General features: G+C 37.0%; 2 protein-coding genes across 6 annotated transcripts; both read left to right on the plus strand.

The window, feature by feature from the left end:
- On the plus strand, nt 1-5,499 carry LOC120307005 (olfactory receptor 1020-like). 2 transcript variants are annotated; one of them, XM_039341144.1, is made up of 3 exons: nt 1-159; nt 4,422-4,856; nt 5,059-5,303. In XM_039341144.1, exons 2-3 carry the CDS (start codon nt 4,440-4,442, stop codon nt 5,173-5,175), a joined length of 534 nt encoding a protein of 177 aa, XP_039197078.1. In that variant the 5' UTR covers nt 1-159; nt 4,422-4,439; the 3' UTR covers nt 5,176-5,303. The 2 variants fall into 2 exon arrangements, with proteins under 2 accessions (XP_039197078.1, XP_039197077.1); XM_039341143.1 differs by having other exon boundaries at nt 4,422-5,499.
- A 5,242-nt stretch (nt 5,500-10,741) lies between these two features.
- Nucleotides 10,742-22,222, plus strand: LOC120307006 (olfactory receptor 1009-like). Of its 4 annotated transcripts, none has more exons than XM_039341149.1 (2): nt 10,742-10,750; nt 11,259-12,749. In XM_039341149.1, the coding sequence occupies exons 1-2, from the start codon at nt 10,742-10,744 to the stop codon at nt 12,186-12,188; spliced, it is 939 nt and encodes a 312-aa protein (XP_039197083.1). In that variant the 3' UTR covers nt 12,189-12,749. The 4 variants fall into 4 exon arrangements, with proteins under 4 accessions (XP_039197083.1, XP_039197080.1, XP_039197081.1 ...); XM_039341146.1 differs by lacking the exon at nt 10,742-10,750 and adding an exon at nt 21,016-22,222 and having other exon boundaries at nt 11,247-11,847; XM_039341148.1 differs by lacking the exons at nt 10,742-10,750; nt 11,259-12,749 and adding exons at nt 20,495-20,570; nt 20,994-22,222.
- Nucleotides 22,223-23,328: the final 1,106 nt, after the last annotated feature.

The following is a 23,328-nucleotide window of genomic DNA, read 5'->3' on the forward strand; positions in this document are numbered from 1 at the left end:
GCAGATGGGAGGATATGGAGGGAAAGAAATGTGTCTTTCCATAGAATTAATATTAAAAAAAGAGTGTATGCCCAGAATTATTGTAAATATTTATGACACTCTCTAGCTTTAACAGAGGGCCCCCCCCCCCAAAAAAGGAGGCAAGCTGTGACATAAATGGTAAGTGTAAAATGATGATAATTGACTCTAAAAGAACAACCTAATCAAACAATCTCCTTTTCCCCACCTCTAGGCTGGAATGAAAGATAGGAGAACTTACAGCATAAATTGAAGGCAGATTCGCCATGAGACTTTTAGATGTTTTATATTGTGCTTGGGAAGTATTATTTCTTCCCCAATTAAAATTGATTCAGAATTAATTTGCAGCACAGGAGTATTGCAAAATTCTATCTTCATTTGTGTCATTTGGCCAGGGTCTTTGATAAAAGAATTTGAGAGAAAAGTGGAATTTAGGATGTCATGATGCAAAAACTGAAGAGGTGCAGAATATTGGCAGGTGCTGTTTCTTCTACAGTGGTGAGAAAAGCAACACCTACTGAAATTCCAACTGCTGTGCATACAAAAAGAACAGTGATAACATTTGCTTTTATTGCCTTATTGGGATAAATTGATCGTTTTAATTCAAATAGTGAAGAGAAAATGACTCTTACCCTTCCTTTTCCAAAAGCATTGAGAGAAATAATATCATTAGACATTAGCACTGTCCTTTTAATAGAGAGTAACTGAAGTAGTGCACTCTTAAGGAACAAGTATTATTTTCATGAAATTGACCCAATTTTCTTTGATCAAAGTTCTATTTGAATGTTTTCTTTTCTATAATGTTTTAATGTTTATAGAAGATAGTTAATGACTGTTTTAATGTTTAAAACACGAGCAATGGTACTGGCTTTCAAAAATGGCAATTTATAAAGTCACTTTCAGGATTATGCAGAGTACCAAGCTAAAACATATGGAAAGAGGTACAGCTTCAGGTTTTGGGCTCTCCCACTAAATAATTGGTAGCATCTTTATTATTGGAGGGGCTTCTTTTTTGAACTAAAAATTTACCTCATAAGATTTTTTGCTAAATTAATATAAAACTAGTCCTATCATTGGACAAAGTTCTGTAATTTCTTCAGGAAAGCATTAGCAAGATATTGGAGGAGAGAATGTTATGCCCTAAAATCTGACCAGGGCTTCTAAATTAGTGCCTGCAAGAGTAATGGAGATATTGCCCTCATGTCAATGTTAAATTATCTATTGTCAGCTGAGTTCAGTCTTGTAGAAGGAATGGAAGAGGAGACATTGTTTTCTTGTCTCCAGAGATAAAATATTTTGGGTCAACTCTGAGTTCATGGCATTATTGGAGAAAAATTCCTTCACAATCCCAGAACTATCTATTCCAAATTTCAGCTTTAATTCTTTTCTTGAAATCAATCAAAGGTAGCCTGAAGAAATATGAGATGGGAAGACAGAGAGTAAGGTCCAAAGATTTGCTCTAGGATATTTTCAGTAGCAACTACAACATGCCCATTTAAAAAAAAATCTATCTCAACATTAATTTTAAACAAGTGTAGATGGAGGTTTTGATCCCTTACAAGTCTCACTTTTCTGTGAGTCAGAATAAGTAAGTCTTTGCAAAATATTACTTTACTTTGAGCAGTGTCATAAATGTTGTAATTCCTTAAACCTATGGAATAATTATGTTACAGAGCATAATAGTTTGTTCTAGTTATTCCATGCCACCAGACTTTTCAGAGGCTTCAGGAGAATTAATCCTATGAGATCTCTCAGATGAAAAAAATATGCAATGCTTAAAAAAAAATGAACAGAAACCTGCAGAGAGCAAGCAACAATAAGTAACAGTTTGTCAATAGTTCAGAACTCACATCGCTCCTCAGCTCTTACTTGCCCTGTCTGTTGTTTTGGCTAGAACGGATTAAAATGACAACCTCTTTGAACCATGTTCCAAAGTAGTTCCACTGATTTATAATGAGATAAGCACAAGGCTGGATCTAAAATCCTTCCAAACATATTTCATATTAAGTTAAAATCATGTGATAGAGCAGCTTTGGCTTTGTACATCATTAGTTCAGAACTGGGGCAAATGACTCTCTCCACAGATACAATCAAAATAAGACTACACTGAGATATTACAGTCAGTCACAAGAATGTTTATGAATGGCTTCCATGGCCATGAATAAGTTGCAGCCATCTCAGATGTCACCCCACAACATCTTTCTCAGAGGAAGGTAAATACCCATGCCCTTTCTTAGAGAGCAAGCTATTGTGTTCTGGCTGTGGCATCTGCGGCTGATTCCATAATAGTAAGAAATATTTCTCAGTCAAGAGCTGCATTTTCCTTTTAAAATGGATTTTTTTCTCCTTTCTCCTTTGTCATTGATTGGGAAAGAATAAGCTGCAAGATTTAACATACCTATGTTGTACCTGTTAGGGAGGGAATATTAATAAAGCAGGTGCCACATCACAGATCAACAGGAATGATCATAGGGGGGTGCAAAAATCAGGGGTGGAGTCCACCCACTACCTACAAGAAATGGTTTGCCCGTGTGTATCCTTCAGATGAAGTTAAGTATGGGCAATTTTCATAGAGTAACAGAACTGTAAAGTTGCAAGGGGGCATACAGATCATTTAATCCAACCTTCTGCAATGTGCAGGAATACCAATTCAGCCACTGAGAAGTGGCTGTCTAATCCCTTCATAAAAACCTCCAGAAATGGATAACCCACAACCTTCATAGTTCGACTCAAAGAAGCTTGTTCAAGTGGCAACTGGACTTTCTTGTTTTTCTTTGAAGACATTTCGCTTCTCATCCAAGAAGTTTCTTCAGACCTGAATGAGAAGCTCTTTGGCATAGCCATGACCTGGATCATTGAGAATCTCCATAGACATTTAGCTTTATGATTTGACTGATCCAGATCACTGCAACTTTCACTGTTACTTCCGCTCCTCGTTTCTGCATGAGAAACAGTTCTCCCCCATTTTCTCTGCATTTTCTTTTGTGTATTTGAGCATATCTATTGTGTTTCCCTTCAGTCTTCTTTTTCCACACTGAAATTTCATGTTTTCTGCAGTTTGCAGGTGTATTTGGACCTGAATTTGATAACACACACATCAACTGAAGAGAATGCTTTTTGATGCCTTTTTCTTTTAGGCAGCAGATAGGCTATAATAGTACCTGTTGGAATAAGGTAGTCTTGTTTTTAAGAAAAAAGAATGCATTATATTCTACCCTATTTACTAAATTTTTAAAATAAAATGTTAAACGTTTCTAATAAGAGTGCATGAAGCATAGCCTAAACATGTTAAGGCTTCCCTTAATAATATGTTTCTAACAACATTCTTCATTTCAAGAGCAAACATTTAAAATGTTAAAAATTCACAAGTGGCAACTATATTCTAAAATTTTGCAAAATCAAATTGATTGAAGTTTGTTTATAGTCTATTTACTTCCCTCTATGTGCTTGTGGATATCTATCAGCATTATCCTGGGTGTGAGCCCTTTGATTTATATATATATATGCTTTTTGGTCTTGATGTTTACTATGATCTATACAGGTCTGCAAAGATTTATTTCATATTGCAGAGAGAATACTTATTTATATTCTAATATGTATATCCTAATAATAATGCAACACTGGTGATATAATCAGAAAAACATATACAAAATAGTGATTACATGAACTAAAACTGAAGAGAAAAAATGAGCCATATAATATTAATACTGCAGTAAATGAATTCATTAACATATTATTTAAATCTAGACCATATGGAAACATGCTATTCCATCTTCTTATCTGTGCAATATAAAGACATGTTCAAAACTGACAAAAGAATCCATTTCTTGATTCTATGGTTTAATACCAGGAACATACTTCTGTTTTTTTAACCTCTATAGAACAATTTTGCTAAATTCTTCATAAAATGTTAGATTTCCTTTATATGGAGTATAATTCAGCATCACATTTACATCTTTAATTATTATATGTGTCCCTAGGTTGTTTTAATATATGTAATAAATTGCAACAAAAAGGAGTCATAAAAGAGAATGAGCAATAACAGCTATATATTTTAAGCTACTCTTAACATTTTTAGATTTACAGGAGTATGTGTCAATCCATCTTTGTGGTGGAATGTGCACCTGAATAAATAGTGGAGCTCTGGCATCACAAAGCTTTCCTAAGGACAAGGGTATCAGAGAGAAGCCCAAATTAAGAGACTATGCAGTCCTAAGGGGAGGGGTGAAGAGGTTTGGGGTAGCTTCATCCTAGAATATTTCAGGGTATATCTATTAGGTTAGAAGATTATAGCTAGTTTAGCAACCTTCTGCCATTTAGGATTAAGCAAATAAAGGACTGGGCCCAACTGGATTTTGCTATATCCTCTGGACTTGAACCTGACAATTTTCTTTGTCTTACAGGCTTACTGAACTAATGCCATGGCCCAATGGAATCAAACCACAGTGTCTGAATTCATCCTTGTTGGATTCACAGATAATCCAGTGGTCTGCACCTCTCTTTTTGTAGTGTTTCTAGCCATCTATGTGATCACTCTTCTCGGAAATCTAGGGATGATTGCACTGATTCGTCTTGACTCCAATCTCCAAACGCCTATGTACTTTTTCCTTAGCAACCTGTCCTTCTCAGACATCTGTTACTCTACTGTCATTGTCCCTCAAACCCTGGTGAATTTCTTGGCTGAAAAGAAATCCATTTCTTTCATTGGCTGCGCTGCTCAGTTCTACTTCTATGCTGTGTTTGCAAGTGTAGAATGTCTCCTGCTAGCTGCTATGGCCTATGACCGTTATGTGGCCATCTGTAATCCACTATTGTATCCTACTGTCATGTCCAAGAAGGTTTGTATTTTCCTGGTGCTGGCTTCCTACCTTGTGGGTTGTGCCAATGGCATGGTGCACACAAACACTACGTTTCGCCTTCCCTTTTGCAGTTCCAATGTCATAAACCATTTTTTTTGTGATGTACCTTTAATTCTGAAGCTTGCCTGTTCAAACACTCAACTCAACCAAATCCTGCTTTTTGTGATCTCTTCACTGATAGGACTATGTTCATTCTTCACCATCCTTATCTCTTATATCTACATTATCACTGCTATCCAAAGAATCAACTCAAGCAGGGGAAGGAAGAAGACCTTCTCTACCTGTGGCTCCCATTTGATGGCTGTTACCTTGTTCTACACCACAATTCTTTTCATCTACCTGAAGCCTTCCTCAAGCGACATTGAAGCACAAGACCAAGTTGCTGCTGTCTTTTATACAGTAGTGATTCCTATGGTAAATCCTATAATCTATAGCCTAAGGAATAAAGAGGTGAAGGAAGCCCTGAAAAGGATAGTGAGGAAGAGATGGGTTTCTGGTCAGGCATAACACTTCCTTATACTGAGAATTACAAATTGCACTGGGTGACTTTCTTCCAAGAAAGCATATGCATAGAGGATTGTATATGCAAGAAATACTTATTATTTTGAAATAATAAAGTTGAGAAGGGAGGACTGTTAACTTTTAAATATCTGCTTAATGAAAGATGATGTGGAATTATGCTTCTGGAAGATATAAAAAAAGACTCTGTGTAGAATAAGAAAGTAAAAGAAACAGAAGCTAAGGAAAACATCTATACAAGAGAACCATTGCTGAAAAAAAACAGTAATTAAAGATACACTGGTACAGTGTGCATAAAGAGAATAATATGGAAAAACATGAAATGAAATAAAATAGAATAATTATCATGAAGAAAGGCAAAAGTGCACTGATTTGGATGGAGAGAGAGAGGAGGGAGAGAGGGGACAATGAGCTAGTGGGTAGTGAGGGAATACAAGAAGTGTCTAGGAATTCAAATTTAAAATTATGAAATTATATTGAACTGAAGGAAGGAAATACTAGAAGAAGTGTTTTAGAGTTCTATATTAGAATGATTCCCCCTACATAACTAATATGCTGCTTCATTGTGTGTGAGAGAGGAGGAGGAATGTTCCTAGGAGGGAAGAGCAGACAATTCCAGGACTTTATGCCAGGCATATATACTCCCAGAAGGGTCACCCAGGAAATGAAAGTCATCCCAGCTGCCAAGCCAAAGCAAGCAGGAACCTGTACCAGGCAATAGGAAAACAAGAAGAAACTGGAGGCAAATGACCCTTTAGCGATAACAGCAAATACATCATTTCATGCTACACAGGAGAAAGCAATGGTAAAACCACTCCTGCAGTTTAATAAGAAAACTACACAGGTTGACAATATAAAATGACTGATAATATAATGCCAGATGATGGGCCCCTGAGTGTTTAATCATTTAAAAAGGTACAAAAGTGCACCAGGGAAATTTGGCAGCATGATTTTAAGTCATTGCAGGGGGAATTTGAGTATATGGTAAGATTTGCCTACCAAAAATAATACCACTGAAAATCAATCAAATCTTAGTGAGGTGATCTCAGCATGCTAGAATGCCACAAATGAAACCCAGTTGACTGAAGGTAGTCTGCAGATTGCCCACATTGGCATAAAGGGAAAGCATTATTATTCAGATGAAAAAAGACCTAAGAATATGCTACTCTGCCTCCATTAAAAGACAAAATCACTAGACTGATTATCTAATGTTCCTCATCTCGGCTATCTTATGAGTCATTTCAGTTGCCTTGGTAAGCATCCATCACTGCTATAATCGCCATGTTGTAAAATAGTCAGACAGCAATGTGAATCAAAAGCCTAATGAGAGAGTTTGCCTGAAGAGAGCCAAATACACTCCAAGAAATAATAGCATAGTCCAAATATATCCCAAGAGTCACAGAATGCCAAATTGGGTAGTCAGCCAGTCCAATGATCAAGAATCATGAATAAGATGCAAAAGCTAGGATATAGAATAGAATAGAATAGAATAGAATAGAATAGAATAGAACTGGAAGGGACCTTGGAGGTCTTCTAGTCCAGCCCCCTGCTCAAGCAGGAGAATACCGTCTCAGACAGGTGAATGACCAGTCTCTTCTTAAAAATCTCCAGTGATAGAGTGCCCACGATTTCTGGGAGTAAGTTGTTCCACTGGTTGATTGTCCTCACTGTCAGGAAGTTTCTCCTTAATTCCAGGTTGTTTCTCTTTTTGATAAGTTTCCACCATTGTTTCTCATCCTTCCCTCTGATGCTTTAGTGAACAACCTAGCCCCCTCTGCCTTGTGGCAGCCCCTCAGATACTGGAACACTGCTATCATGTCTCCCCTATTTCTTCTTTTCTTTAGACTAGCCAAACCCAAGTCCCATAGCCGTTCTTCGTATGTTTTAGTCTCCAGGCCTTTGATCATCTTAGTTGCTCTTCTCTGAATTTTTTCCAAACTCTCAACATCTTTTTTGTGATCAAAATCACAATGTTATCAAAATGTTATCTCCAACAAAGACTGAAAACAAAGGAGCTATTTAAATTTCTGTAGCCAGTTGGCTGTATTTACATATGTCTTGCCCTACGCTTAGTGAGAAACCTTATGGAGGAATGTTGCTCTGCTCACCTCTGGTTTTGCCTAGACCTGGGTCTTAGGAGTTTTGCCTTGTCATCTGACTGCTCTTCCTGATTCCTGAGGCTGACTATCCTGAAGCACAGTCTCAGCTGGAGCAATATTGTCAGATTTCAGGTCAGAGTCAGACTCTGAATCATGGATTATGACAACTGCTGAGTGTTGACTGAGCAGAGTTTGAAAGAGACCAGGTAACAAAATCTTCCTCTTCCGCTATGCTCTTTCTGTATCACAGCAACATCCACTTCTCCTACTGAAAGAACGAACATCTCCTTCTGGCACAGAAAATACCACCATGTAATTAATTCAGAGTCTTTCTGCCCTCTCTGATGCATGTAATAAAAGTTTTCAGAGCTAGCCAAGTTTCTCAATCATACTACATTATTCAAAATCTCCAAGTTGTGAAGAGCTCCAGAAGGATCAATTTAAATTGAGCAAGTGGTCAATCTAATGACAAATGGGGCAGAGTTTAAGTAAATGTAAACAGGTGAAAATTGAGGGTCAGAAAAAGTTTTCACTCTCTTGGTAATTATTTCCTATTTCTTGAGGTCCTAAATGCCACAATATAAACAATATTATCTTTCCAGTTAAACTGGAACATACTTTTTCTGTGACATCCCTGCAGTTGCATCTCCATCCTGCTCTGTCATCACTCTGAACACGAGGATGCTCTTTTTTAAAGTTATGGTTTAATCCCATCTTTATTAATTTTATATAAAAAAAACCTCAAGGTAATCAGTACTTACTACTACTCTACTCTCTCCTCCTATTTTCCCCCACAACAACCTTGTGAGGTGAGTTGGGCTAAGCGAGAGTGACTGGCCCAAAGTCACCCAGCCAGATTTTTATGCCTAAAACAAGTCTCAATATGATTTACCAGTTTCCAGCTTGGTGCCCTCACCACTAGACCAAACTGACATAGGATGTGTAGAAACAATTGGAGAGAGACAGTTCTGTAAATAAACCAATCCTAAGCCATGAAAACTTTAAATCTTGAATTGCACTATGAAACAGATGCAGCCAATGCAGCTTGCAGAGCAGGGACATCATATGTACCAAGTATGGCACCAGAAACTGCCCATGTGCCATATTCTGCATCAATTGAAACTTCTGAATACTCTTCAAGGACAGCCCCACATAGAGTAAATAGTCCATGCAATAGCCTTGTGGAGGTCACAAGGACATGAATGACTGGGAGCAGGGTCCCCCAGTCCAGGAACAGGAGCAACTGACATATAACCTAAATCTATGCAAAGGATCCCCTAGCCATGGCTGCCACATAATTCATTAAGCCAGACTTCAGAACCCATAAAGGTTAAAACTGATTTACAAAGCATGCCAAGTCTTAAGTTTGTTTTCCTTAGTGTGACTTACTGTTTCTTATGCACTACTGACATAAAACATCTTTGATTGGTACCAAAATACCGGTAACAGTAATTCAGAAATAATTTATATCATTTTAATAATGACTTTTTATGAGGGTGTTATAAATCACTAGTGGAGAAAATCACTTTAGTGTTTTATATTACCCCACCCATTATAGCTTATGAGTTGTTATAGGAAAACAGAGTTTAAATACCCTAGATTAATTAATAAGGTTGGGGTTTTCCAAATGGTGTTCTGTAAAACCCTAAGATTCCACAAGAACTGGATGAGTTCCTTGATAGAGCTGGATGTAGGGGGAAGTTCACTTAAACACAGCAGGGAGCATTGATGGAAATTTTTCTAAGCCTTAGGGGGAACATTTGTTTATTTTCTAGGTGGACCTTTTCCTCTTGATCAGGGAATCTAGGATTTTTTAAGCTAAAAGGATCTTCATCCTGAAGAACTCTGAAAGCCCATGACTTGGACCAATATGTCATGATCACTGTTCATGCACCAACATTTTACACAATATTCTTGTGACATTGCAATGGAAATAATTTCTACCATTAAAGCTATTAATGTAATTGTAATTGCCACTAGAGATCAATCCCATTGGGAGGTCAAAATCCCCATGTTCAGTCCCTCAGTATATAAAATCTCTTCCAATATAGCCATTGCAGAGAAAGAGTTCAAGAATCAATCCAGGTCACCTTCATGATGCTCTCTTTCAGGCATTTCCTGAATTTATATAATCAGAAATGGCATCCTTGACAATAAATAAGCAAATGCGTCCTTCTCGGCAATGTGAAACAAGAATTTCAAAGTAACTGGAGGAGGAAAAAGTACTAGCAGAGCACAAGGAACGGGTAGGTTAAAAACAACATTTATCTAACTATCCCAAGATTCTACCTTAATGATCCCATCAGTGCCCTCTGCCATTAGATGAGATGAACTGGCAAAGAAGGGTGAAATATCTTTGTTTTCTACCTTCCTTTCTATCTCGGTTCAAAACCAAGTTTTGAAAATGTGTCCTTTTTTTCCCCAGAGGCACATAGAATTGCAGCAACATAATTTGCCTTTTCTCTTGATGCCTTTCTATTTTTTTTTTCCTACCATTTAAATTCTAGTTTAGAGTCTGAGAAATGAAATGGTATTGCCAGCAACCCCAGGTGTTCATTTTGGATGCATCAGCTACCTTCAATATTGCAAATAAAGCATTTACTAGATGCTTCCAGCTATTTATGGCCTAGGTACATCTAAGCTGTATTTAGTGCTCCACATTGTGAAAGTGAGATTCTCATCCTTTCTGCTTTGCTTTTTACAAACATCTTCCTCAGTGTTGCAATTATTCCAGTTGTTGTTTAGTTGCTAGGTTGTGTCTGACTCTTTGTGACCCCATGGACCATAATACACTAGGCCCCCCTGTCCTCCACTATCTCCCGGAGTTTGCTGAAATTCATGTTCATTGCATCAATAACACTATCTAACCATCTCTTCCTCTGCTCTTCTCTTCTCCTTTTGCCTTCAATCTTTCCAACATCAGGGTTTTTTCTAATGTGTTCTATATTGTGGCTTATTCTACCAATAAGCACCTTTAGGAATTATTGAATTAATAGCAGTTTTCAGAAAACTATGGGTGAATAAAGAGTTAAATGCCATCACTTACAGATTTGACTTAGCCTTCTCATACACTGTAAAAATCCCAGAATCTCCAGTGATTCATTTAGCATCATACGTAATTTGGACCTGAAATAAATCTAAGGAATGTCATACTAGCAAGAATACCCGTATATGCCGCTGTAAGTTCTTCATGTCGTTCATGATTCTTGGCCGCTACAAGGACAGGTCCATGTAGTTTTCTTGGCAATGGAAATGGTTCGCCATTGCCTCCTTCCTAAGGCTATGAAAAAGTCTAACTAGCCCAAAGTCATCAGCTGATTTCCATGCCTAAGGAAGGACCAAATCCAGGTATTCTTTCTAGAATGAGGTAGAAATGACTATGAAATCCAATTAGAAACTAAACCCAATTTTACCTTAGGCTTAGATTTTTGTTTGGTCCAGTTTTCTTTTTCTCTCTTGGTGAGACACAGGTTCTTTGTTAATGTGCTTAGTAGAATTTAAAATATAAAGTCTGAAAACCATTGTTTTAAACCATGTGTACAGAAAAACGGGAGCCATTTTCTTCAGCTTTTTCTACAATATTCAAGCAACATCCCTAAAGTCCAGGAATCTAGAGTCTATTGTTTGTTTTTCCCTAATTGAGAAAATCTACAAAATGACCTTTACTAGTTTGCAATATCCAGGGTTTTGGAAGGAAGTTATACTGATAACATAAATATTTTCTTCTTTTTCCTACAAAATATAGGAAGCCATGGCCATGAAGAATTACACCACAGTGCACGAATTCATTTTTGTGGGATTTAGTGACTTGCCAAACCTACAGATCCCACTCTTTGCTTTTTTCCTAATTGTATATATTATCACAGTGACTGGAAATGTTGGGATGATCCTATTAATCAGGATGTGCTCACAACTTCATACCCCCATGTATTTCTTCCTAAGCAATTTGTCTTTTGTAGATCTCTGTTACTCTTCTGTTGTCACACCCAAAATCCTGCTAGACATGATTGTGAAGAAAAGAAATATTTCATTGACTGGATGTGCTCTACAAATGTGGTTTTTCTGTCTCTTTTTAGCCACTGAATGTTTCCTCTTGGCTGTGATGGCATATGATCGATATAAGGCTATTTCCAATCCACTTTTGTATACAGTCATCATGTCACAGAGAGTGTGCACCAGGTTGGCAATCATTCCCTATCTAGTAGGAATGCTGAATGCTATCACACATACAACTTTATCTCTTCAGCTGACCTTCTGTCATGGCAATATAATTAACCATTTCTTCTGTGATATCCCTGCAGTCATATCCTTGTCCTGTTCAGATACTCAACTCAACAAGGGAGTGCTTTTTGGTCTATCTTGCACCTTTGGTATTATAAGCACTTCTATTATTTTTGTCTCTTATACCTACATTGTCCTAGCCATCCTAAGAATCCGCTCCAATGAAGGCAGACGTAAAGCTTTTTCGACCTGTTCAACCCATCTCACAACAGTATCTATCTTTTATGGAACCCTCTTCTTCACCTATGTGAGACCCAGCTCCTTCTCAACAGTAAATGAGGACAAAATTATCTCCATGTTCTACACTGTAGTCATCCCCATGTTGAACGCTTTGATCTATAGCTTGAGGAACCAGGAGGTAAAAGAAGCCATGAGGAAATTGACTATGGGTAAAAAGTTCCCCACAAAATAAAAAGGCGAGTCATATAATGGATTCTGTTCTTGATTGATTAACTATGTACCATCAAGTAATTGTTGACTCTTAGCATCGCATAGATCAATTTTCTCCCTGACGATCTGTCTCTAATCTGCTCTTTCATGTTTTCCAACAATGCATTCATCATTGTCCACCTATCTTGCTGCTGGTCATACGTTCCTTGTCTTTCTTTTCATCTTTCCCATCTTGGAGGTTTCTGTAGAAAGCTATATCTCTAAACAATGTAGCTGAAGAAAGATAATTTGCATCATTGTGCATCTGGAGAGCTCTGAATGGATTTGTTCAAGTAGCTTGTAAGTATTCTTACTCAACCAAAGAAATGCATTCCTTTAAATTGCCTACTTCCTTGATCAACAAGAGTAGCCCTCATATTTTGGGAGTGTGATGAAAATGGATGATGAAACAGAAAAACTACTATGCTTGGCAAAGTTATCAGAAGTAAAAAAGCAAAAACAGTAAAATCTGGTGGAATCAAAGAAAGTATATGTTTGTCAATTAGAAGAATTACAGGACTTTCTTGTTTTTCCTTTGAAGATGTTTTGCTTCTCATCCAAGAAACTTCTTCAGCTTTGACTGAATGGTGGGGAATGGAAGGATTTATACTCCTTGCAGGCAGCTGGTCATTTGCATTCTTTTAGAGAGTCATTGAGGCCACCTGGAGGTTTATCTGTGTCGTCAGGGTCACCTGAGTAGTACAAATGGGTGTGGAGCTTTCTTGGAACTGTTGAAAGGACTGTGTTGTAGACTGGAGATACAGTCAGAACTGAAGAACTTCTTGGATGAGAAGTGAAACACCTTCAAAGGAAAAACAAGAAAGTCCAGTTGCCTTGTGAAAAAGCATCTTTAGGACAATTATGACCTGGATGACTGAAAATCTTTATAGACATAGAAGAATTAAAAAATATTTCTAGAAGCAGGTCGAGATGGTATTTTTTCCATGAAGTCAATAGAAGTCAAGTCTGACTCAATGTCAGCTAACAAGCCAGAGTCCAAATAGGAAAATTTCTTCTCACATATACAGAGAAATGTAATATTCAGGGGGAAACAAGTCTAATTTAATTCTTATCATTATATTAAAAGAACATTTGTGAAGATCAGAATCTGAAAATAGAAGGTATTTTAATTATGAACATAGTATTTATTGTATTCGGTCTAGATCAGATGACAGATTTTTGCATTTGAGGACCTCAGTAGATCTCCCAAAGGGTTCTGAAGAAGTTTCTTGGATGAGAAGTGAAACATATTTTAAAAAAAAAAACCTGGAAACTCCAGTTGCCTTTTGGAAAAAAATCTTCGGAACAACCATGATCTGGCTGATTGAGAATCTCCATAGACAACGTAGATCTCATTAATCAAAAAACAAGAACACTAAATGGCAATATCTCCAGTTACACCACCTTTTATATCTAAATATGGACTTACAGCCCTATCTTCAAACCCATTTTATTTATAGAGGATGTAGTCAACTGTACAATATCAGACATTTATAGCTGTTATTCTTAAACAATATTATATTAGGATACATCCAGATAAAATGGTTCAAAGTATGAGAAGCTGGGAAGATCTCACTGCCTGATACATTCTCAGCAACATCACTGCTGAAGGACCACATTTCCTGCAATAATAATAACATTTATGTTAGAGTTTGTAGTCAAAATTGAACTCAGCTTCAACTTTGGATAAAAAAAAATTAACTTAAGTAGTCTCAGCTATGACCTGGGAAAGAAATGAAGATCGTCAAATTGTTTCCTTCTCAAGCTGAAGTTAAGGGAATATTTGGTTAGATATTGAGGAATTTATGATGGCATAAATAAAGTATATTATCTGATGCATGTACACTCATAGAAACTTATTGACATATTTAAATAATCTTTCTGTAGATTTGAAATTATGGTTAATTTAACAACATTATTTCATGAATATTGCACATTTAGGCATCTTTTTTAGGAGGAATTTGAAATATTGTAGAAGTGCTGCTCAAAATATCCCAGTTCATGTGATCTGGTCCTGAGTTACAGTGGCTTATTGTAGCCTCTCATGTATTAATTTTGTTTTAGAAGTGTCATTATTATGTTTAGTGTTTTTTCCTATTATAGAGATTGTAAACTAACCTAAATATAAGCAAATAAATTGTGCATTGGTGAGATTTCAAAGGATTGCAAAATATATGTATTCTCCATATAAATCTCTGAAAATACCATTAATCTTATGGAAATATCATAAGATTTTGATGAATTTGGAGGGGGCTGGATGAAGCCACAAATAGACATCTAGGATTTTAAAAGGTTGCCAATGGTTTCATTCATTAATTCCCCATGGTACATTATGTTTGCTTATTGTGCTACTTAAAGTTAATTTCCATTTTTATTAATAGAAATATTAATATTGCTTTTATTTCTGCTCTTTATCTAATCTGGAACTCATGAGTTCTGCCTAAGAAAAGAGAGAAATTTGGCTTATAGATAGTAGCCTTCCTTTCATTTGGAAATTACAACTGGTCCAGAATGCAGCAGAACATAAAATTCTTGGCACCGCAGAGTTTTTCCACATTATGTCATTGCTATGTGAGATCCACTGCCTTACACTTTCTTTCCAGGTATCATTCGAGATTGTCACCTACAGTGTAAAATCACCATTTTCAAGGAGAATAGAATCAGTAGAATCAGAGAAATTACAGCTTAAAGAAGTTGTAAAAAATGAAGGCCAAAAATGAAAAGAAGAAGAAGAAGAAGAAGAAGAAGAAGAAGAAGAAGAAGAAGAAGAAGAAGAAGAAGAAGAAGAAGAAGAAGAAGAAGAAGAAGAAGAAGAAGAAGAAGAAGAAGAAGAAGAAGAAGAAGAAGAAAGCAAATAAATTGCCAAGTATAACAGCAACTTCTATGAAGATATGGAAAATGGAAAAACATCTCTGAACTCAAAAGGAAGATTAATACCAAATTGTTATGTTTGCAATAGTGGCGAATATCTGTAACCCAGGTGTAGGATGAAGATGAAGGTTCGTTCTTTGAGCTTGTGGATAGATTACAAAATCAACTGTAACAATTGCAACCAATTCTACATGGGACAAATATCATGTCAATTAAAAACCAGAATCTATGAACACCGGCTGGCAGTCAAATACCATGATCCCAAATCCTTAATCGTTATCCACACAGACACCAAACAACACCAGTTCGATTGGAGCAACTAAAAAATCATTGGCCATGCTACCACCCACCACACTCATGACTTCATCGAAGCCTGGCGCGCCACAAGCAACTCCATTAATGGACACATTGATTTACAACTATCCTACGAACCCCTCAAAATACAAATCAATCACACAGCCAACGAGAGACAGCACCAACCCTCAACCAACCCATGCAAGCCCCCCCCACCAGCAGTTCTCCTCCCAATGACCCTGACCTGATGTAACCTCCCCATAACAAGACCACTGACCACACAAAGCCCTTATAAACAGAAGAACACTGACACTGACATCCCTAAACTCCATTGAAGATGTTACCTAACCTTAGTTAGAAAGTTTCAGAAACTAAGGCACAAGCTTGGAGAACAAACCTTTACCTTCAAACTGTTATGTTAAAGGATACCAATGAACAGACAATAACTGATTCAAAGGAGTACATTGAAATACTGTATAGGAGACATGCCAACATCTGAGATACCTTAAAAGATATTCCTTACTTACAAAAATCTCAAGAACTAGAAGATAAAGTTAGATCAGCCCTTTTGTCATTGCTTAGTCAGCAGGCACCTGATGGAATACAAATAGAAATATGGCAAGGAAGTGAAGAAGAATCACTGAAGGTTTAACCATACTTTGCCAACAAATCTAGAGAACAATACAGTGGTCAACTCATTAAAAGAATCAATCTACATTCCAATACCAAAATAGGAAGAATTAGCAGAATATGCAAACTATCATACTACATCCTTAATTTCACATGTAGTAAAATAGTGCTTAAGAACTGTTAACATTCCTGGAAAGACCAGTCATGGAATAACATAGAATAATAGGGTTGGAAGGGACCTTGGGGGGGTCTTCTCATCCAATCCCATGCTCAATTTCTTCTTCCTGTAAACCTCCAATGAATGAGCACTCATAACTTCTAGAGATAAGTCATTCCACTGATTAATTGTTCACACTATCAGGAAATTTCTCCTTAATTCTAGTTTGAATCTCTCTTTAATGAGCTTCCACCCATTCTTGTCCTGCCCTGAGGTGCTTTGGAGAATAGATTGACATACACACCCTTTCTCTGTGATAGCTCCTCAAATACTGGAAGACTGCTATCATATCACCCTAGTCCTTCTTCTTCTTAGACTAGTTCCCACAACAGTACATCAAATGGCTTAGCCTCCAAACTGTTTATCATTGTGCTGCTCTTCTCTACACTCCTTCTAGAATCTCAGCATCTTTTTTGTATTATGGTGACCAAAACTAAATACTGTATTCCAAGAGTGGCCCTCCCAGTGCAGTATAAAGCAGTACTATTACTTCATGTTGATATTATCCCTCTGTTGATACAGCCTTGAACTGCACTGGTTTTTTTTTATTGCTTCCTACATCTCTTGTTTTATATCTGAGTTTCCCTTCCTTCTCACTATTCCTTATCTCAGCATTTGATTGGTTGTCTTGAGGTTTCTGGAACCATGGTGGTGCAATGATTAGAATGCAGTATTGCAGGCTAACTCGACCCACAGCCAGGAGTTTGATCCTGACTTACTCAAGATAGACTCAACTTACTATACTTCTGAGATCAGTAAAATGAGGGCCCAGATTGTTGGGGGCGATATGTTGACATTTGTAAACCACTCAGAGTGCTGAAAAGTACTATGGAGCGGTACATAAGTTAAGTGCTATTGCTATTATGCTTGGGATTAGCTCCTAAAAATTGGCTTCCTCCTCTTCAGTTTTCATTTAAAGCTCTTGAGATAAGCTGAGCCAGTTGATTTCCAAACACATCATTCCAAACAAGTAAATTCCACTTTTTTGTAAATTACATTAACATAATTTTCCTATCTGAAAGTACAAATCACCTGCTGTCTCTTTTACAGTCTGAGAACCTGTGGGGGGGGGAGAATAATTTGATTCTGTCATTCATCTCTGGCTTTCAATGTGCTCAGAAAAATGGGAATCCTAGAACATCTATTTGTCTTCATGAGAAACTTACATAAAGATCAGGAAGCCACAATACAGATGCAACATGATATCTTCCCTCTTTCTTTTTTCAGTTTATATGCTAGCCACCTATCTGGTTTGTTAGCATTTTCAAAGAAATTTTAATTTTTCAGCCTCAGCTAAGTTTAATTTATGTTTTATTATTTCCATTTGTTTTTTTAAGTGTTTTCTTTTGCGGATCTCTTTGTAATTCTAATTCTAATTTCATAAATTCCTCCTTTAACTTCATGTGTTGTTGCTTTTTTCTTTGTAGGTTAGAGCCAGCCCTCTAAAGTATGCTTTAGCCATATCCCACATATTTTGAAGAGATGTCTCTTCTTTTTTGTTTATTTTAAAGAAAAATTCTATTTCCTTTGTTGCCATTTGTATAAATTCTTTCTCTTTCAATAAAGATTGGTTCAGAGACCATCTTAATTTTTTCTTAGCTCCTCTCCAGGTCATCTTTATCGGATTGTGGTCTGCCCATATATTGGTTTCTATCTCAATCCCTTGTATAATCGTGCTTAATTCAGGAGATATCCATATCATATCATATCATATCAATTCAGATATCATATCAGTTCAGGAGATATCCATTACATATCAATCCATATCATATCAATTTATGGCTGTTTGAGTAAAATGTATATTGTGGGGTTTTTGAATTCTTTTCTCTCCATATATCCTGTATACAGATTTCTTCTGCCATTTTAAAGAAAGTTTTAGATCAGTGGTAGCAAACCTATGGCATGGGTGCCAGAGGCGGCACTCAGAGCCCTCTCTGTGGGCACGCGCGCTGTCGCCCCAGTCCTAGGCCTTCAGCTGGGTTTTATAAAACTTTTTGCTTTAGGCCTCCACCACCGTCTGCAAAAAAAAAAGGTTCAATCAGTTAATTTCAACTTCTCACAGAAAAAAAAAGATCTTGCAAAGTTGGAATTGATTGATTGAACTTTTTAGTCCCAGCCGTTACCACCACAGCCATGCCCAGCCAATGGGCCACACCCAGCCAATGGGCCATACCCACCCAGTACTTGATGATGCATAAGTGGGTTTTGGGTTGCAGTTTGGGCACTCAGTCTCTAAAAGGTTCGCCATCACTGTTTTAGATAGTATGTTCCTTCCTTTTTTCCCTATTTTACTGCTTCTGTAATCCAGCTTCCCATCTACAATTGCATTAAAATCTCCTATTAAGCAAACATTTTGATATTCCAATTCCACTATTTTTATGTAATTTTTGATAGAATTCTTCTTGTTTGTTATTGGGTGCATATATTATTACCATCAGTATCTGTTTTTGATTTATCATTATTTCCACCGTTAATCTTCTTCTCCCTTCATCTGCATAGATTTGTTTGGGATTCATTATTTCTTTCATATATAAAGCTATTCCTCTTTTGTTGTTATTGTTGTTGTGCTAATGTGAAGTGGAATTTCCCAATTTTCGGTTGTTCCAACAGTTTATAGTGTTGTTTCTTAATATGTGTTTCTTAGAGACAAATTATATCCATTTTTAGTTTTTGTAGTGTAAAAAAAAATTCTTTTTGTAGGAGAGTTCAATCCATTTATGTTCATTGAAAAAAAATCCCATTTTCCTTTTCCATCTCCTTCAGTTATATTTAGGTTTTGTTCTCCTAGTTGTTCTTATCTGTCGCTGTTCTCTTGCTTTTGCCCCTCCTTCTATGTTTGTGTTTCCTGTTTCTTCCTCTTCCCTTGGTTTGTCTGCTCCTTCTATTGCTGCCTCTTCCTGTTTCTTTGTTTCTCTCTCTGCACAAAATTCCGGACTTTCCCCTTTCAAAAATGCTTTGTATTTCTCATAAAATTCCATCTCCTTGAGTGCAATGTCCAATCTGTATCTTTTCATGTCCCAATTAATTATAATCCCTTCCGACTAAAAGCAAACAGAAAGAAAATCAAACCAATGAGAACGGGTAATAAAAACAGCCTTAGAATTAACAATGAAGATATCCAAGTGGCAAACAGCTTCTCTGTTTTAGGATTAACCATCAACAGTAAAGGAACACACAACCAAGAAATACGGCACAGCTTAGCACTCAGTAGAGCAGCCATGGAGGCCTTCGAAAGCATATTCAAATACTGTGATTCGTCTATACTTCCAAAGTTCAGAATCATCAAGCTATGGTATTCCCTGTGACATTCTATGGAAGAGAAAACTGGACTCTGAAGAGGCAGCATAGAAGGAATGTTGACACATTTCAAATTTGGTGCTGGAGAAGAATAATGAGGAGAGCAAAAACAAACAAACAAATCAGTAGTTCATGAAACAAATCAACCCAAAGTTCTCACTCAAGGCAAAAATGACCAGGCTCAAATTATTCCACTTCATATACATAATGTGGAGATGTAGCTTTCTGGAGGAAGGTGTAACACTGGGAAAGGTGAAAGGAAATCACAGAAGAGGACAGCCAGCAGCAATGTCAAAGGATTCAGTTATGCAGGGCAAAGAGTACACCGTTGGAGCACTTGAAAGATCAGATTATGGGCAGATCATCAGTGAGAAAAACCTATTTACATGATGACAAGGAGTTGGCAATGATTTAATGGTACATAATCAAAATTTCATGCATATAATCTAAATTTTATTTTAAAAAATCTAAGAAAATATCCAATGAAATCATTGCAAAAGATATATGCAAAACTACTTATAGAACTATATAATATATAGGAGCTAGAGGGGATCCTGGAGATCATCTTAGAGTTTCCCTCCAGCAAAGGAGAGTGCACCACCCAAGTAGGCAATTCCTAATAGAACAGAATATCTTGACTATAACCCATTTTCTATACGTCAACCACTCAAATACATAAGGACAGCTGTCCTCACTCTTGGAGATCTGACTTGTTCTGCAGATTCCAAGGCATAGGTTTATATTGCAAAGACAGCCAATAAAAACTGTGCACTAACAGGTAGAAACTGAAGTATCTTCAGATTAAATACATTTTTCCAGTGCAGCTAATTTTTATACTCATTATAACAAAACAAAACAAAAAAAAATGCTGGTTACCACCTGAGGGTGGCAGTACACTCCCCAAAAACTCCAGCAAGCAAGCTGAAAGACCCAAGCAAATATAAAGACATCTTTCTGTGCTGCAGGACCAGATATCCATCCTAAGGAGTCATTTTCTGGAGCCCCTATCTGACTGCTTAAGGATTTCTCTCTCAGAAAAATACAGTTTAGTCCCAGGTAAGAGGGTCTAGAATAACAGTCAGGAATGAGAAAGAAAGAAATCTAAATAATGCATCATTTCATAATTGAGGTGGACAGAGGGAATGATGCAGTATTATAGCGCTAAAGTGATTATTAGGTATAATATCAAAACAATGGGAAGATAAGCATGCGAAAGAACTACCAAAATCTGGAAAGTTTAACTGGCATGTTTAGTTGTATTGTTGTAGAAATTGCACATGATGTGTATAGTCTATTTGTTTTTTGTTTTTGTTTTGTTTTTTAAAGCAACTTTCAATTCTTACGTAAGGGTTGAAATTGGGAATTTTTTGTATGAGAAAAGCACTGTATGCTCTATGGGAGAATGAAGCCTATCTTGTCTTCATTGTCTTTTTGTGACAAACATTTGTAGCTCAACTTACTTTCTTCTTTTATTTGTAGAAAAAAGCACACATGGCAAAAGCAAATCACACACTGGTGTATGAATTCATCCTGGTTGGATTTGCTGGGCCTCCAGAATTACAGAATCTGCTCTTCATTTTCTTCCTGATAGTCTATGTCATTACCTTGCTGGGAAATTTTGGGATGTTTCTGTTAATCCAGATAGACTCTCAGCTTCACACCCCCATGTACTTCTTCCTTAGTAACCTGTCATTACTGGACCTTTGCTATTCTTCTGTGGTCACCCCAAAAATGTTGATTGATTTTGTAATAGAAAGCAAAACTATTTCCTTAAGGGACTGTGCAGCACAAATGTGGTTTTTTGCCTTCTTCGTGGCTGCTGAATGTTATCTCTTAGCTTCCATGGCATATGATCGGTATGTAGCTATTTCTAATCCATTGCTTTATATGGTTATTATGTCTAGGAAAACCTGTCTATTACTCTTAGTTCCACCTTGTTTTGCTGGACTATTAAATGCCATGACACATACAGTTATGACTTTCCAATTAACTTTCTGCAAATCCAAGATCAATCATTTCTTCTGTGATATCCCTGCTGTGATATCCCTCTCCTGCTCTGAGACACAAATCAACAAGATGGTGCTTTTTATCATGTCCTGTACTCATGGCACTCTCAGCAGTGTTTTTATTATTATCTCCTACATCTATATTCTTTGTGCCATCCTAAGGATCCGGTCTGTGGAGGGCCAGCGGAAGGCTTTCTCCACCTGTTCCACCCATTTCACTGCTGTTTCCATCTTCTATGTCACCCTCTTCATTATATATGTGCGGCCCAGCCATAGTTTTCTACAAGACCGAGGCAAGGTGTTTTCTGTGTTTTATGCAGTGGTGATCCCCATGTTAAACCCACTGATCTATAGCGTAAGGAACAAGGAAGTACAAGATTCCATAGGGAGAATGATCAGAAGAAAAAGACTGTCATGAACATTGAGCTAGTCTCCTAAGTGATGAGTTCCATCTTTGTCCAAAAAGAAAAATAATGATTTAAATTGTATGATTGCCTTTAACTTGTAAGCTGTCTAGAATTGCCTCAGTGAGATAGGTGGCATAGAAGTTTAATAATAAGATAAAATAAATAAAATTTAGATCTTTTGTTTTTAAAATACAACAGGTAAGGTTTTAATAACAATGATCATGCGGAATAAAATTTTATTTTGTAGTAGTTACAAAACGGTATTGTGGAATCAATAAAATTAATCCTGACCTTCTATGATTGCTAATTATTTCTGTTGTAGATCATTTTTTTTTTCACTTTTCTTATTCCACCACCCCTGTATTAATTAACTGTACTCTTTTCACTCCTGAGGGATGAACACATACAGTTTTACATAATGTTCTGTACAGAATGTTGAACTCATCCTAGCAGGGAATCACAGCCTTCACACACCTAGGAGCCATGGGTCCAGGGGAAAGAAATGTCTGCCTTCAAGCAGAGGTTTAAAAAAGGGTTATTTCCCTTTTAGATGTTCAAAGGTGACAGAGTCTCTTGCAAAGTTGGAGACCTTATGGGCCCCAGAATCTTCCCAAAGTTTCCATTGAATGCGATGGAAAGCTGACAGATAAACGGCAAGTAAAAATGCTGGCCATATTTTGTTTCATTTTAACATAAAGTAAAGGAAATGTAACAGGTTCAGCAAGGGGCAGCATCTGGTTTATCCTGTCTGGGCACAGAAGTTAAGCAAAGTCAGCCATGGTTACGTTTTGGGTGGGATACATCAAGGAATTTCAGGGCTCTTGGCTAGCCTGGAATGTCAAAAAATGCTTCCTGGAAGAAGGCAATGGGAAACCAGTTTTGTGTAATTGCCAAGAAAACTGCATGGATATATGGATTTTTACTCAATGTATCCTTTATCATGGTGTTCAAAGGTCAAGTGTAGTCCTCAGCTACCGCCCACCCCAAATTGTTATTTAGATATATAAATCCCTATTAGAAGATATATGTAAGATGTATATGCATATGGTCAAGTTGGTCAAGATGGGAGAAAGTTCCTGGAGATTCATTCATTCATTCGCTTTTTGATTTTCACTTGAGAACAGAGGCAGGGGGGGAAAGTACCCACAAATTTTAATTAAGAAGCTTGTATCTACCTGTTGCCCATCCTTGTTTTGTGAAACTCTTCTGCTGTGACCCCATGTATATAGTTGATCTCCATACTAAAGTAACCTTAAATTTTCCTTAGCTGTCCTGGTGTTCAACTAGGGTTTTTTTCCATAATAGAACATTTTTTGCCCTAGAAACAATCAGAGAGACTTGGCTAACTGTTCTGCCAGTGGTGTTCTCAATGAATCCCATTCAGGGAGTGGGATTAGCATA

The sequence above is a fragment of the Crotalus tigris genome, unplaced genomic scaffold, assembly GCF_016545835.1.
Source record: "Crotalus tigris isolate CLP2741 ecotype Arizona unplaced genomic scaffold, ASM1654583v1 scf7180000017764.6130737, whole genome shotgun sequence".
NCBI lineage: Eukaryota > Metazoa > Chordata > Lepidosauria > Squamata > Viperidae > Crotalus > Crotalus tigris.